This window comes from Zonotrichia albicollis, chromosome 19 (assembly GCF_047830755.1).
Source record: "Zonotrichia albicollis isolate bZonAlb1 chromosome 19, bZonAlb1.hap1, whole genome shotgun sequence".
In the NCBI taxonomy this organism is placed as follows: domain Eukaryota; kingdom Metazoa; phylum Chordata; class Aves; order Passeriformes; family Passerellidae; genus Zonotrichia; species Zonotrichia albicollis.
The window spans coordinates 12,408,503-12,423,992 of record NC_133837.1 but is presented as its reverse complement, the minus strand read 5'-3'; the positions used below and the strand labels follow the sequence as shown (position 1 = coordinate 12,423,992).

At 54.8% G+C, this 15,490-nt stretch overlaps 1 protein-coding gene and 1 long non-coding RNA gene across 4 annotated transcripts in view; both read left to right on the top strand.

Annotated features, from left to right (window-relative positions):
* The window catches only part of SLC39A11 (solute carrier family 39 member 11), an 86,017-nt gene extending 83,714 nt beyond the window's left edge, over positions 1 to 2,303 (top strand). The window contains exon 9 of one of the 3 annotated variants that reach the window (XM_074554817.1): positions 491 to 2,303. In XM_074554817.1, coding sequence (XP_074410918.1) covers positions 491 to 569 — 79 coding nt within the window. In that variant the 3' untranslated portion in view covers positions 570 to 2,303. The remainder of the gene's footprint in view (positions 1 to 490) is intronic. The other 2 variants (XM_074554815.1, XM_074554816.1) reach the window with 2 other exon arrangements.
* Positions 2,304 to 14,507: 12,204 nt separating this feature from the next.
* LOC106630229 (uncharacterized) overlaps positions 14,508 to 15,490 on the top strand; it is a 37,671-nt gene continuing 36,688 nt past the window's right edge. The window contains exon 1 of the long non-coding RNA XR_012583165.1: positions 14,508 to 14,880. This is a non-coding gene — a long non-coding RNA (uncharacterized LOC106630229). The remainder of the gene's footprint in view (positions 14,881 to 15,490) is intronic.

Below are 15,490 nucleotides of genomic sequence, written 5' to 3'. Positions count from 1 at the left end.
AAAATCTTGGGACTGACCAGCGAGTCTGACACAGCCAGACTGTGATTGGCCATTAATTAAAAACAACCACGAGACCAATCCCAGATGCACCTGTTGCATTCCACAGCAGCAGATAATAATTGCTTACATTTTGTTCCTGAGGCCTCCCAGCTTCTCAGGAGAAAAAATCCTAGAAAAAAGAATTTTTCATAAAATGTGTCTGCGACAGAGATGGGTTCTGCTCCTTGGCTGGATGGAGGGGCTGGGAATCCTCCAGGCAGCAAACTGAGAGAAAAGGGGAAAATTATCCCATGGAGACGGGGTTTGGGATCCTGGGGGGTCAGGATGCAGCCAAGGGATTGCTGAGGTCCCTCCCCATGGCAGGGAATGGTCCCCATGGGCAGGAGGGCTCAGGATCATCGGGGCTGGGATGGGACATTCCCTGCTCCAACATTCCCTGCTCCAACATTCCCTGCTCCAACATTTCTCCCTTTCTCCCCTCTCCCTGCAGTGGCAACGGCAAGTTGGCATCCTGGACCTCCATCCTGGGCTTTGTGGTGATGATGTCCCTGGACGTGGGGCTGGGCTAGGGCAGAGCTGCATGGCCAGAGGACACAGCAGAGCCCCGCGCCGCGGGAGCGGAGCCGCGCACAGCCCGGGACTGGAGCTGTACATAGAATTTTGGGATCTGGTTTGGTGTTGATTTCCTCTGATTTTCTATCTCCCCCTCCCCTCTGAGTTCCCGGCGATGGTTTCCAAGCACAAATACGGGTGGGTCCTCCCAGATCCTGGTTTGGTTTTCCTCTTGGGAGGGGCGTTGGATGAATGCTGGGCTGGTTTCTCCGGGGAATTTGGGATTTTGATCCTCTCTGTTCTGGCAGAGGTTGGGAATTCCCTGCCCTGTGTGGAGGCTGGTCTGGGGTCTTGAAATGGAGAAATCTCCTTATGGAGAGTGGAGTTGCACCCTTTTTTGGGAAGGCTGAAGGCATTGGGACTGTGATGAGCCATGGGATCACAGGTCTTCCACACCCTGCTGCTCCTCAGGAACGCTGCAGGGATTGCTTTGGATGCATGGAGATAGTCCAGGCAAATAAAGATGAATTTTCTTGGGATCTCTGCAAGAGGGAAATGTCATTTTTTCCTGAATGTGTCTCAGAGGGGCACTGCTCCGATGTTCTGGGGTTTTCTCTAGGAAAAACCCCAAAAAAGGAGGATTTGAGTGTTTTCCATGCATTCCATGTGGAGCTGTCTGGGCTGCCCAAGGGATTCTGGATTTCAGCTGCTGCTTCCAGCAATCAGAGCTCCCTGAAGGGCCAAGCCAGGGTTCTCCTGCTCACCTGCAGGAAGGGCAGGAGCACTGGGGCATTCCAGGATGAATTAATGAATTAATCCCTCAGGATGAATTAATTATCCCACCGGAGATAATTCAGAACCATTCATGGACAGAACCATGCATGGACATTCCTGCCTCTTCTCCTGCTGCTTCCCAAGCTTTTCTTGTGGAATGGCTTTTCCTGAGAGGTGAGGATTGATCCCCAATCCCAAGCTTTTCTTGTGGAATGGCTCTTCCTGAGAGGTGAGGATTGATCCCCAATCCCAAGCATTTCTTGTGGAATGGCTTTTCCTGGGCAGTGAGGATTGATCCCCAATCCCAAGCATTTCTTGTGGAATGGCTTTTCCTGAGAGGTGAGGATTGATCCCCAATCCCAAGCATTTCTTGTGGAATGGCTCTTCCTGAGCAGTGAGGATTGATCCCCAATCCCAGGCATTTCTCGTGGAATGGCTCTTCCTGAGCAGTGAGGATTGATCCCCAATCCCAAGCATTTCTTGTGGAATGGCTTTTCCTGAGAGGTGAGGATTGATCCCCAGTCCTGGATTGGGCAGGCTGAGGGGTGAATCCTGCCCATCCCTGTGCCACCATTGGGGGATGCTGCAAATCCCAGCAACCCCTCGCTCCAATCTCCAGCACAAAGAGCTTCCCCAAACCCTCCTGTGGGATTATTTGGATCACCTGGCTGCTCAATCCCTCTGGAACTGGGGCTGGGATGTCCTGGATCCCCCTTGAGTCTCCCCAAAGAGAACAGGCTGGAATAATCTGAGCTCTCCATTTTGTTCAGTGCTTGTTTTTTGGGATGGATTTCCTTTGTGTGTCCCTCTGGATGATCCAAAGCTCCTGTGTGCTGATGGATTTGACCTTTTAACTGTGATTGCTTCCAATAAATGGGAAATGGAGTTTGCACGGAGTTGTTTCCATGCCATAAATCCACGGATTGGATCCTCCTCCCTCCACTCTGCTGGGTTTCCTTCCTCCATCCTCACTGCTCCTGGCTTTCCAAGGTCCTCTCTTGGCTGGGAAAGCTTCCTTGGGGTTTGGAAAAGAAGGGAAAAGCCAAGGAAAGGCAGTTCCATCCTGGGTAAATCTCTTCTCTTCTCTTCTCTTCTCTTCTCTTCTCTTCTCTTCTCTTCTCTTCTCTCTCTCTCCTCTCCTCTCCTCTCCTCTCCTCTCCTCTCCTCTCCTCTCCTCTCCTCTCCTCTCCTCTCCTCTCCTCTCCTCTCCTCTCCTCTCCTCTCCTCTCCTCTCCTCTCCTCTCCTCTCCTCTCCTCTCCTCTCCTCTCCTCTCCTCTCCTCTCCTCTCCTCTTTTTTTCTTTTTCCTTTTTTCCTTTTTCTCTTTTCCCACCCCAACCCCCAGCCTGTATCTGTGGCCTCTTCGCTGCTGTTTTTTGGATGTTTGGGTGTTTTCCAAGCCCTGCTGATGAACGGGGGGACCAGAGAAAAGGAAAATAATGGGGAAATGCTGGGAAATCCCGGAGTTCCTCCCAGCCCCGGGGGTGGCTGTGCTTGGCACTGGAGCTGCTCTGCTGCTCCCAGGGCTGGGCCAGGCACCGTGGCTGTGGAAAAGCCCAGGAATGCAGGGCTGGGTGCATTCTCCTGCTTTTATTCTGGGTTTTTTTTTTTGGTGTTTCAGAGGCCAAATCACAGAGGGGCTGCCTGGGATCAGCACCATCAGTGGCTGCTGAGGAGGTGGTGGTGGAGGAATCCCCAGGGAAACTCCTCTGGAGCCAGGAGGGATGAGCTGGGCTTGGTTTGAATTGATCCCAAGTGGAGGATGGAGAGGGTGCTGATAGCTGGGAGCAGGGGCTGTGTTCGTCCAGGGATTCATGGGGTGTGCAATGCCCAGTTCCCTTCCCTTCCCTTCCCTTCCCTTCCCTTCCCTTCCCTTCCCTTCCCTTCCCTTCCCTTCCCTTCCCTTCCCTTCCCTTCCCTTCCCTTCCCTTCCCTTCCCTTCCCTTCCCTTCCCTTCCCTTCCCTTCCCTTCCCTTCCCTTTCCCCCCCTTTTTCCCCCCTTTTCCCTCTTTCCTTTATTGGAGTGTCTGGGCAGGGGTTGGACTGGATGATTCCTGTGATGATCCCTGTGGATCTGGATGATCCGTATAGGGTTGGATGATCCCTGTGATGGTCCCTGTAGGGCTGGATGTCCCCTGTGGGTCTGGATGTCCCCTGTGGGTCTGGGTGTCCCCTGTGGGTCTGGATGTCCCCTGTGGGTCTGGGTGTCCCCTGTGTCCCTCCCGGCCGTTCCCGGTGCTCCGCTCACCCTGCGGTGACTCAGGGCGCAGGAACGGCTCCGGGGATGCCAGGAACGAGCGGGGCCGGGCTGCCCGTGCCGTGCCGGGGGCTGGGAAGGCGCAGGCGGCTGCGGTTTGCAGGGCAGGGCGGGGACAGCAACCCCGAGCGAGGCTTTGCACGCAAAGGGAACAATAATCCCATTATGAGCCCCGCGGCGAGCGAGCGCGGCTGGAGCCGCTCACGGGGCGAGATGCGCGCCCGGGGCGGATCGCGGCACCTGAGTCACCGACGGGGTGGGATGGGATGGATTTGGATTTCACCTCCCGCCCTTCCCTGGCACGGCAGCGATCCCGAGCTGCACACAGGGATGGATTTCACCTCACGGCAGCGATCCCGAGCTGCACACAGGGATGGATTTCACCTCCCGCCCTGTGACCGTGCTCACAGGGGTTCTTGGGCTGGGGAAGAGACGAGGATCTGACTCCATGTTTCAGAAGGCTTGAGTTATTATTTTATGATATATATTATATTAAAACTATACTAAAAGAATAGAAGAAAAGGTTTCATCAGAAGGCTGGCTAAGCTAAGAATAGAATAGGAAGGAATGATAACAAAGGTTTGTGGCTCAGCTCTCTGTCCGAGCCAGCTGACTGTGATTGGCCATTAATTAGAAACAACCACACAGACCAATCACAGATGCACCTGTTGCATTCCACAGCAGCAGATAATCAATGTTTCCATTTTGTTCCTGAGGCCTCCCAGCTCCTCAGGAGGAAAAATCCCAAGGAAAGGATTTTCCATAAAAGATGTCTGCGACACCACCCCTCCCTTGGCATGGCAGCAATCCCAGTCTGCACACAGGGATGGATTTCACCTCCCACCCTTCACCCTTCCCTCAGCACGGCAGCAATCCCGAGCTGCACACAGAATCAATGATTTCCATTCTTTGTGCGTGGCTTTGTTGGGCTTGGCAGCCACGCCGCAATTGAAGCCTCCCGATGCTCCCCTGGCCCCTCACAGCCCTCCCGTGTCCCCAAATCCTCCCGGAGGTTCCTCCATTCTGTGCCATCCTGGCCCTGGGGAGTGCAGGGAACGCAGGGGATTTGGGCTCAGGGTGTGCTTTTGCCAGGGCAGATGTTGTGTGTGGGGTTATTGAGTTTGGAGAGGAGATTTTGGAGAATCCCGGAATGGTTTGGGTTGGGAGGGACCTTAAATCCCATCCGGTGCCACCATGCCATGGGCAGGGACACCTTCCATTGTCCCAGGGTGCTCCAAGTCCTGCCCAGCCTGGCCTTGGGCACTGCCAGGGATCCAGGCACTTCCAGAATTCCATCCCAGTCAGGAATTCCCAATTCCCAATATCCCATCCATCCCTGCCCTCTGGCAGTTTAAAGCCATTCCCTGTGTCCTGTCCCTCCATCCCTTGTCCCCAGTCCCTCTCCAGCTCTCCTGGAGCCCCTTCAGGCCCTGCAAGGGGCTCTGAGCTCTCTCCAGACTCTTTTCCAGGCTGAACAATCCCAAGTTTTAATTTAATTCCAGTTATTTTCCAGGTATTTATTGCCTCTCCCTCAGCAGGTTTGTTTAGTCTTGCTTGGTCAACCAGCCCTTGAACAGCTCCGTGCTGGTGTCCCTGCTGGATTCCTGGGATTGCAGCTCATGGATGAGCTCCTGCTTCCCTTTCTGCTGGTTCTTTTACCTAAAATCCTTCATTTTCACTGTGCCACCTCAGGGGGATGTTCTCCATGTGCTTCCTTAGGAGCTGTGTGAGGTGGGAAAGGTGAAATCCCATCGGTCCCAGAAGGAACGATGAAATTCCATTGTTCCAACTCCACTTCTTCAACCCACAGGGTTGTTCCTAATGGGAAAAGAGGGAAAATCCCCCCTGTGGGATCTGCAGCTGGCCCAGCTCCCATTTTAGTGCCTCATTTCTTGTTCTGAGGCTTTTACAGCGCGCAGGGTTTGTGTGAGAGCAGGGGGAACACATTCCTGCTACAGCCTTGGTGGAGATTTCTGGGAAGTGTTTCTTGTGCCTCATAATCCTACCAGGGGGATCTCCAGAGCAGGAAATGGAGCCTGAAGGTTTATTTTAATATAATCTTACAAAATGCTGATGATAACTGAAAAGCTTTTGTGTCCGGGGCTGGTTCCTGGGGGGGAATTGTTTCAACCTCTGGCTGGTGCCTCTCGTGTTCTTGCAGGAAAACGTTCCCGACCGGAGCTCCCAGCTCGGCTCACACAATCCCTGAGCTGGAGCAGAAACCAACCCGGGCTGGGGGGGCAGAGAGCCCTGGATCTGCTCTCCTTCGGCTGCAGAATCATTTCCCTGCCATAAAATCACCCGCAGGAGCCAAGGCAAGATGAGGTCATAGGGAAAACACGGCTTGGGAAACAATGGAGGGAGGTGCTGCTAACGGCTGGGGTGGGGATGTCCCAAAGCCCGGGGTGTCCTGGGGACCCCCAGCTCCTCCAGGGACCCCCCAGCTCCTCCAGGGACCCCCCAGCTCCTCCAGGGACCTCCAGATCCTCCAGGGACCCCCAACCTCCATCAGGAACCCCTTCTCTTCCAGGATCCCAACTTCACTGGGACCCCCCAGTTCCCCCAGGACCTTCACCTCTACCAGGATCCCAGCTCCACTGGAACTCCCATCTCCTCCAGGATCCCACCTCTGCCAGGACCCCCAACTTCTCCAGGATCCCATCTCTTCTAGGATCCCAACTCCTCTGGGATATCTGCCTCCATTGAGGCCCCAATCTTCTATTGGACCCCAATCCCATTGGAGCCCCCCATCTCCTCCATGACCCCAATCCCACTGAACCCCCCATTCTGCCATTCCAGTGCAGCTCCCCCACTCTGTGCAGGACTCACCATCACCATGAGCATTCCCAACTCTTTTTGTTCCCCTTTCTTTCCCAAGGTTTAGACTCCAGTTCCTCCCACCCTGATGTTTCAGGCCAGGCTGGCAGGAGTGAGGTTGGATTTCAAACACAAATCACCTCTCACAACACATTTGGCTTTTTCTTTTCCTTTTTCCTGGTCTAATTTTTCCCAGCTCATCTCTGCTGGTGGATGGACACAAATCCAGGAGGATCTGCAGGTCCTTTCCCCGAATCCAGCATTGCTGGTGTGTCCCTGGAGGTCAGAGAGCCCCGGGAATTTGGGGGACATCTCTTAAATCTTGTCTTGCCGAGGATTTCACCAAACCCCCGCAGTTCTGGGTGGAGATAAAATCCTTAGGAGAGCAGGGAGATGAATGCTGACACCGAGGAGCCCCCCGGGGCCTCCGAGTCATTAAACAAATTAAGTGTCAGCAGGAGAGGCCCCTGTGATTGCTGTGAAACCCCCGGGGGCTCCATAATTGCTCTGCAGCTCGGGTGGGTGGAAGAGACAAAGGGATTTGGGGGATTTTGGGGGGATTTTGGGGATTTTTCCTCCCCTGGCTCAGCCAGCAGCAGCTCCAGCTCTTTCTGGATCCGTGGAGCGCTGGGAGATTTGGCTGTGCTGGAGCAGAGCCTGGGATGAGCCGGGATGAGGTCCCTGTCCCCAGGATAGGAGTGGGGAGAGCTCCCAGTGAGCTCCAGTTCTCTCATGGACCCCAGCTCCCAACCCAGGGCCTCTGCCACCATTGGAACATTCCAATTCCAATGGAGACGTTTTTTCCTTCTGAGAAGGTGACCAAAGCCCAAAAAACCCTGCATATCCCGAGCTCCCGTGGCTCCAGAGGGGTGTGAAATTCCCAAATTCCGGTTTCCAGGGTTGTCTGTGCTCAGCAGGATGAGAGCCCATGAGAGGTGTAAAATTCCCAAATTCTGGTTTCCAGGGTTGCCTGTGCTCAGCAGGATGAGACCCCATGAGAGGTGTAAAATTCCCAAATTCCGGTTTCCAGGGTTGCCTGTGCTCAGCAGGATGAGACCCCATGAGAGGTGTAAAATTCCCAAATTCCGGTTTCCAGGATTGTCTGTGCTCGGCAGGATGAGACCCCACGAGAGGTGTGAAATTCCCAAATTCCGGTTTCCAGGGTTGTCTGTGCTCGGCAGGATGAGAGCCCATGAGGAGAAACATCGGGAGCCTCTCCAGGAATCCTCAGCTCTGGTTTTCCCAAGCTCCCTCTGCCCGGGATATTCCTTAGGGATGGATCCCAGCCCTTGGGATTACAGCTGATCAACCCTTCTCAACTCAGGATATCTGATAATCCCAGCAGGGAAACATCTGGAATGCCGCCAGCCAGGAGGGGATGATGGCCCTTCCAGAGTCAAAAGGAATCCAAATGATTTGATTTGATTATTTAATACACCCAGTGCTGCTTACAGGGATTCCCACGGGGAAGGGGATGCCGGGGAAGGTGGGAATTGTCCAAGGAGAGGCTGAGATTCCTTCCCTCTGCTCTTTTCCCCTTTCCCTCCCCCTCTGCTGAAGCTGTCCCAAACAAGCGCTGCCTTCTGGCACGGCCTTTCCCAGCTGCACAAAGGCTGCCTTGTGCCTCCGAGCTCCAGATGTTCCTCATCCCACAAAAGCTCCAGCACCAGGTACCTGTTCCCTGGCCTGGCAGGGAGCTCACTATCCTGGTCCCAGCAATACTGAGATTTTTATTCCAGCTCTAATTGTGGTTCTCCCTCGGGATCTCATGGAGGTGTCTGGAATTCCCTCTCCTGTGGGGCCAGGGCTGGCAGGGAGGTGCATCCCACCTTGGGGACACAGGCTGGAGCCCACACTGTGGTGGTGTTCACAGGGGTGCCAGGATGAGGGGAGAGATGAGAACCTTGACTCCATGTTTCAGAAATTATTTATTATTTTATGGCATAAATTATATTAAAAGAAAATGATATATTAGAACTATACTAAAAGAATAGAAGAAATGTTTTAATCAGAAGTCTTGCAAGGAATTACAAAGAATGATAATAAAATCTTGTGGCTGCTCACAGCCTTGACACAGGTGGCCGTCATTGGATATCAAGTAAAAACAATTTCGCATGCTGGGTAAACAGTTCTCCAAATCACATTGCAAGGCAGCAAAATATGGGGCAGCTGAAGCTTCTCAGCTTCTCAGGAGAAAAGATCCTAAGGAAAGGATTTTTTATAAAATGTGTCTGTGACACCACCCTGTCCATGGAGCAGGGGAGCCCAGGGGCTGCACAAATCCTGAAGGTGTTTCCCTTTGTCCCATGATTTGTAACCTGGGCTCCTGTCCCAGGTAAGAAATGCTGGCACAATGGGAAACAGCCTCAGTTGAGGCTGAGGTTGGAGATTGGGAAAGACTCCATGGGAAGGGCTGTCCTGTCCTGGCACAGGTGGAGACCCCATCCCTGCAGGGACTGAAAACCGTGTGGAAGTGGCACTTGGGGACAGGGGCAGGGGTGGCATTGGCAGTGCTCAGGGAGGTTGGACTGGGTGATCTTGGGGGGCTTTTCCAACCTCCTGTGTAATTCCAGGGACACCTTTCTCCCCATCTGGGGGAGGTGGGGGATGAAGGCACCCAGGGGATGTGTTTTCCATGGAAGGGATGGTGGAGGAGCATTGAAGGACGTGGTGATGGCCCGGGCAGCCCCTGAATCCGCTGGGGCTGGAGGAAGCTCCTCTCCTGACCTTTGGGATGCAGGGTGGGGATCCAGGGAGCAGCCCCACGCTGTCCTGCAGGGACAGGTCACTCTCCTGGCCGGGGACAGGGAGTGACACCTGGAAACCGCCCCCAGCCCCCGCAGCGCCTCATTCTCCTGGGAAACGCCGGGGCGGGAGCAGGGAATGGCTGGGGTGGGCAGCGGATCCCGGGCACAGAAACCCCTCTCTGTGGAGCACAAGCGCCTCTCTGTCCCCTCTGTGTTCCCTTCCCTTTAAATTCGTCCCCTTTTGTCCCCACACATTTCCCTCGGTGCCATTGTCGCCCTGCTCCCTCAGCCCACCCCACTCCCAGAGCCACCTGTTTTTTCCACGTCCTTTTCCAGGACACCTGATATATTTATTTTCATTGCTGGTTTGTTTTCTTTCTTTTTTTTTTTTTTTTCTGCTTTTTTTTTTAGTGCCTATTAAGTTGATTCCTCCTTCCCGTGCCCTGGGAGCCGCGGTTAATGAGTAACCACAGCGAGCTCCGGGGCAGCTGCCTCACACAAACCGAGCCGCGAGGTTTTTGGAGCTGCATAAGGGAACGTTTGTTCTGCAGCCTCTCAATGGATCCTTGTGCGGGAGGCAAGGAGTGTGGGGAGAGAAAGGGACAGACACTAAATCACTGCCCTCCTCCTCCTCCGAGCACAGCTCAGAGCTCAGCCCGGGGCTGCTGCTGCCTCTTCCTCAGAGGTGGGGGCTGAGGCACCTTGGTGGGTTCACAAAATGGATTTATCTCCCCAGTCGAACCCATTTTTAGGGACTTTTTAGCTTAAAGGTTCCTTTTAAGTTCCTTTTAAAAGGAATTTGGCAGGAATTGGGATGTTTTGTCTCTGTCTCATTGAGGAGCAGGTTTGGCTCTTGAGGTTCATCACTTTACCTGTCCCCTTTGTGGTGATTATGAGAGCTCACTTTTAGGCACTTTTTAGCATTTTGAGTGGCTTTAGGATCAAACACTGAGCCCATCCAGATGCTGGCGTGGCAGGAATTGCGATTTTCTGTGTTCTTGTCCCATTGAGCAGGTTTAGCTCCTTGAGGTTCATCATTTTACCTGTCTGCTTTGCGGTGGTTTTGGGAGCTCACTTTTAGGCACTTTTTAGCTTTAAGGCTCCTTTTAAGTGGTTCAAGTATTAAAAACTGAGCCCATCCCAATGCTGGCGCGGCAGGAATTGGGATTTTCTGTCTCTGTCTCAGTCAGGTTTGGCTCTTGGGGTTCATCATTTTACCTGTGCCCTGTGTGGTGATTTTGGGGGTTTATCTGACATTTGCTGTGGGGTTTGGGGCTGTGTCCCTTCCCTGGCTGATGGGGCAGCAGCTGGAAGCTCCCGGGTGTCCCGTGTGACCTTGGCCGTGGCATTTAAACCTCTGTGCCCTGCAGTGCCCGTGTCACTGAGCAAACAGTGACACAAACCCAGCTCGGCCCTGCCTTTGTGCTCCTCCCCAGGCTGCTGGGAAGCTCCTGGAGCCTGGCTGGGATCGTGGGAGCAGGCAGAGTATTCCAGGTACCAAACTGCTCCTGCTTGGAGCGGCTCTCCCTCTCTCTGTGGCTCCGTAAAAACGTTGGGAAGGAACTCCAGGAGCATCACGTCCAACCTGAGACCAAAGCAGACCTGGTGGAGAAGAGCCACCTGTGCTCCCTCCTGAGGGATGGGGACTCCCCCATTGGCCTGGGCAGCCCCTGGCAGTGCCTGGAGGCTCCTCAGGGCAGGAATTTTGGAAGAAACACCCGGAGCCTCCCTGGCACAGCTCGAGGCTGTTCCTGTTCCTGGGAGCTGATCCCACCTCACCCGCTCTGCTCAGGCTCTGAGGGGCTGCTGGTGGCAGCAGATCCTCCCCATGTTCCTGGGACAATCCCAAGCTGGGATTGCTCCGTGTCCCTTTGTCCCCAAAACGTCCCCAAGGTTCCCCATCCCTGCTCCAGCTCCCCCTGAGGATTCCCAGTGCTCCTTCCCAGGCTGGGATCCAGCACCAGGCAAGAGCTAAACCCACATTTTCCTCCTCTTTTACAAACCTCAGCTTTGGGGCTTGGGTCTAGCTTTATTTTTCTTTATTTTTCTTTTTTAATTTGGGGGTTGGCTGCAGTTTTGGGGGAAGACTGGGGCTGTTTGTGTTTTACCTGCCACAGCTCCCTGGAGCAGCAGCTCTTTATTGGCTCCCGCAGCACTTGGCACTCTCAGCCCTGGAAAGAAAAAGCTTTTTGTTCCCATATTTCCATATATTTATATGGATTTAACTGGGCTGGGGAGGGTATTTGAAGGTCAGAGGACTTGCAGAGGTTACTGTGCTGGGAACAGGGAGCAGCCATCCTGTGGGAACTCATTCCCAGCTCACCCTTCCCTGCCTCTGCATTTTCCCAGTGCTGCCCATCACCAAACACTGGATTTCCTTGTTTCTCTGGGAAAAAACAGCAGCAAATTCCACAGTGCGGATTTATGGATGTGCCATTCCCAAGCTGGGGTGGGAAAAGCAACACGAGCCGGGGCTGCGACCCCAAACTGCTCCACGGAGCGTTGGGACCAACATAACTGTGACAGAATTTAGAGTTTTCCTGGCTCCCCTTCCCAGAGCAGAGCTCCTGCTGCTCCCCAGAGCTTTCCCTGTTTTCCTGGAGGAGTCAACAACCCAGTCCTTCCTCCCTGGCAATTCCTGGCTGTGGGGAGTCCCATATCTTGGGAATATTCTGCTGGAGAAGAGCCAGCCCATCCTCCTGGTGGTCTCTCCTTGGGAGGCCTAAAACCATGCCTGGAGTGAGGAACAAGAACTTCCTTTCCCAGGAAAACCAGGAAAACCCTTTTTCCAGGAAAACTCGCTTCCCTTTCCATCAAAACCTTCTTCCCTTCCTAGGAAAACTCTCTTCCCTCCCGAAGAAACCTCCTTTTCCAGGAAAACCCTCCCTTCCCATCAAAACCCTCTTCCTTTTCCATCCAAATCCTCTTCCCTTCCCAGGAAACCTCTTTTTCAAGGAAAACTCTCTTCCCTTCTCAGGAAAACCTTTTTCCAAGGAAAGGTCTCCTCCTTTTCCATCAAAACCCTCTTCCCTTCCCAGGAAACGCCTTTTTCCAGCAAAACCCTGTTCCTTTTCCATCAAAACCCTTTTTCCTTGAAAACCCTCTTCCATTCCCAGGAAATACTTTTTTCCATGAAAACTCTCTTCCCTTTCCATCAAACCCCTCTTCTCTTCCCAGGAAAACCCTTTTCCCAGTAAAACCCTCTTCCCTTTCCATCCAAACCCCCTTCCCTTCCCTTCCCTTCCCTTCCCTTCCCTTCCCTTCCCTTCCCTTCCCTTCCCTTCCCTTCCCTTCCCTTCCCTTCCCTTCCCTTCCCTTCCCTTCCCTTCCCTTCCCTTCCCTTCCCTTCCCTTCCCTTCCCTTCCCTTCCCTTCCCTTCCCTTCCCTTCCCTTCCCTTCCCTTCCCTTCCCTTCCCTTCCCTTCCCTTCCCTTCCCTTCCCTTCCCTTCCCTTCCCTTCCCTTCGCCATTGCACTGAGGATTTCCTCCCTTCAAATCTCCCCCAAAGCTCAGATCCAGCAGCTCCAGGGCCACATTCCCACGTTGGATTTGATGTTTCCAGGGTGCACTCGATGATCTCGGAGGTTTTTCCAGCCTGGATAATCCTGGGGTTCTGTGCTGCCCACACCACCATGGAGCTGCAGATCCCTTGGGAGGGATAAAGGATGATTCCAGCTGTTCCCAGAGGATTTTTGGGAACATCTGGCTGCCATCCTCCCACCCCCCCACACGGGCGATGCTGCTCCTCCCCTGCCGCAGCATTCCAGGGCTTTTCCCCGCGGCTCAGGAATGCGGGGCAGGAATGCTGAGCTCCCCAAGGAGCCGGCAAGGGGCACGGCTGGCACTGCCCACGATGCCAGCGCGTTTGCAGGGCCGGGAATGCCGCCCCGCCTGCAGCTGCGTCCCTTTCCCGACACCTCCCAGCATCGGGGTGGCGCAGCCAGGGCTGGAGCATCCCAGAAATCGGCGTCAGGCTCCTTTGGGAATGAGTCCTGCAGCTTTCCATGGGAATTCCTGCTCTTTTGGGGGCTCTGGGCAGCACAGAGGGGCCTGAGCAGCACCCAGGGGCTGTCCTGGTCCCTTACACCGTCAGAGCTGTGGCAGAGCCGTTTTTGGCTCCAGGGTTTTTTTGGAGATGATGTCTGACAGCTCTGTGTCCTGTGGGCTCATGGCTCTGAAGGAAATGCCATTAAAAAAGGGAGTAAAAGTTCAGAATTCAAGTCCAAAAAGGGAAATTTGCCTTTGGAAATCCCAGATATCCAATCCCACGGCTCTGTGAGCCCACGGGAGCTCTCTGGACACCCAGCTCAGGTGGTGCTGGATCAGTGACACTGTCCCAGGCTGCTCCAAGCCTCATCCAGCCCAGCCTTGGACATTTCCAGGGATCCAGGGCAGGATAAGCTCCATCCTTGGAGCCTTTTCCCAGCTCTTTCCTCTCTCTGAGCCCCGTTGTGCCTCTTGCCAAACAGGTTTGAATTTCCAGACCGTGGCTATGAAAACGCAGCTCAGCCCCTCCTGCACTGCGCTAAAATATGGCTTTTTCCCCTTTTTAATATCCCCTAAACGATGACCTTTTCCCTCCTTCAGCAGGCAGCCAACACAAGCACAACAATGTGATTCGTGCAGCGTTTCAGCTGCGGTTTCTTCAAGAAATTCATCTGCTCTCGAAGCAATTACGGGCAGGGAAGCATTTCCACTGCGGCTCCGGGCCCTGAAAAGCTGCCAGGAGGGATTTTTTCCCTTCCCTTCCCCTCCTCTCTCCCTCTTGCTCCCTCAGCCCCCCTTGTCCTGAAAAACTTCTGTGGTTTTGCTTCAGCAGCAGTTCTGGGATGGTAAATCCCATCCTGGTGCAGGTGGGAAGGGGCTGGATCCGCGTCCCTGTCCCTGTTTGGGGGGGACATTTCCCACCTGGAGTGGGTTTGTGCAGGATCATCGCCTTGAGCAGCACTTTCTGTACCCTCCCCAGTGTCACAGCTCCTGGAGGGGACACAGGGCACGGTGCCACCCCCTCCTCGTGCCTGCTGTGCCCACAGCGCGTGGGGTTCAGAGGGAACCCGTGGGACACGGCTCCATCCCATGGCTGACCCTGCCAGCACCCCGGCTGGGGAGAACGGGCTTTAAATGAGCGCCGAAGCCAACAGCGAGGTTAATTGCTCATTCATTCCTCCGATGGGTTAATAATTAAGTTAAATTAATAATTGGGAGAATAATTAAACAAAACAACAACCCATCCCCGGCGCGATTGAAGCGCTCGTTGGTCGTGCGGCGTTTTGGGGTTACTCATTCACTTTAGGGCGTCGGGCTGGCGGTGCCAGGGATGCGGCTGCGGGAATCCCGTGGAAAACGGGAGATTTCCAGGAGAAACCATCGGCTCTGCCCTGCCCTGCACCCTGGAGGGCGGCGGGGTCCCGGTGAGGAGCGGGACAGCCCCGACCCTCGGTTCCTCCCGAACTGCCCGCGGACGGACGGACGGACAGAAGGACGGAGAGAAAGAGGGAGGGACAGAAGGGCCGAGGGAGGCGGCTCCAGGCCGGGGGGAGGAACTACAAGTCCCGTGAAGCCGCGCCGCCCCGCGGGGCTATAAAAGGGGGAATGGCCCGGCAGCCGCAGTCGGAGCATCCATCCCTGGCTGCGGTGGAGCCGCTCCCGGTCCCCGCGCTCCCGGGGACATTCCCGGACCCTCGGAGCGGGCTGAGGCGCTGCGGACGGAGGATGAGGAGGATGCGGATGTGGAGGTGGGTGCCGTGCTCGGTTCGGGGCTCAGCACGGGGCTCCTGTACCCCGCACTCGCTGCCCGGTACCGGGGGCTGTGCCGGGCACTGCGGGTCCCCTCGGTGCCCGCACCCGCTGTCGCTCCCCCCGCTGTGCCATCATCCCCTTTGTGTCCCTTCCCCTGCCCGGGGCTCGGGATGCTCCTGGTGGAGTTTTCCCCTTCTCTCTCTCCAAGGAAAAGCGTGTGGCCGCTGTTTTCCTTCTCCGTTCGCGGTTTTATTTTTTTTAGGTTTTTTTTTTTGGTTTATTTTTAGGGACTCGCACACGGATTTTCCCTCCCTTGCCGTGGGAATTCTTTCCCCAAAGTCTCGCCCCGGGGCAGGTGCTCGGGCGGGGCTCTGGGCAGTGCCCGCAGCCCCTCGGAGCCCGTCCCAGCCCCGTCGCGGGGTCGGGGATGCACAAGAGCACTTTTGTGTGAATCCCGGAAGAAAAAAAAAAAAAATATGAATGACTCCCTTCTTTAGCTGGCTGCAACAAAAAGACCACACCAGTCTAGACCTGCAGCCGACGGCACAGACAGAAATTAGCGCTGGCTGCTCCGCTCCATGGAGTGTCCTGGGCAGCTCCAGCCCG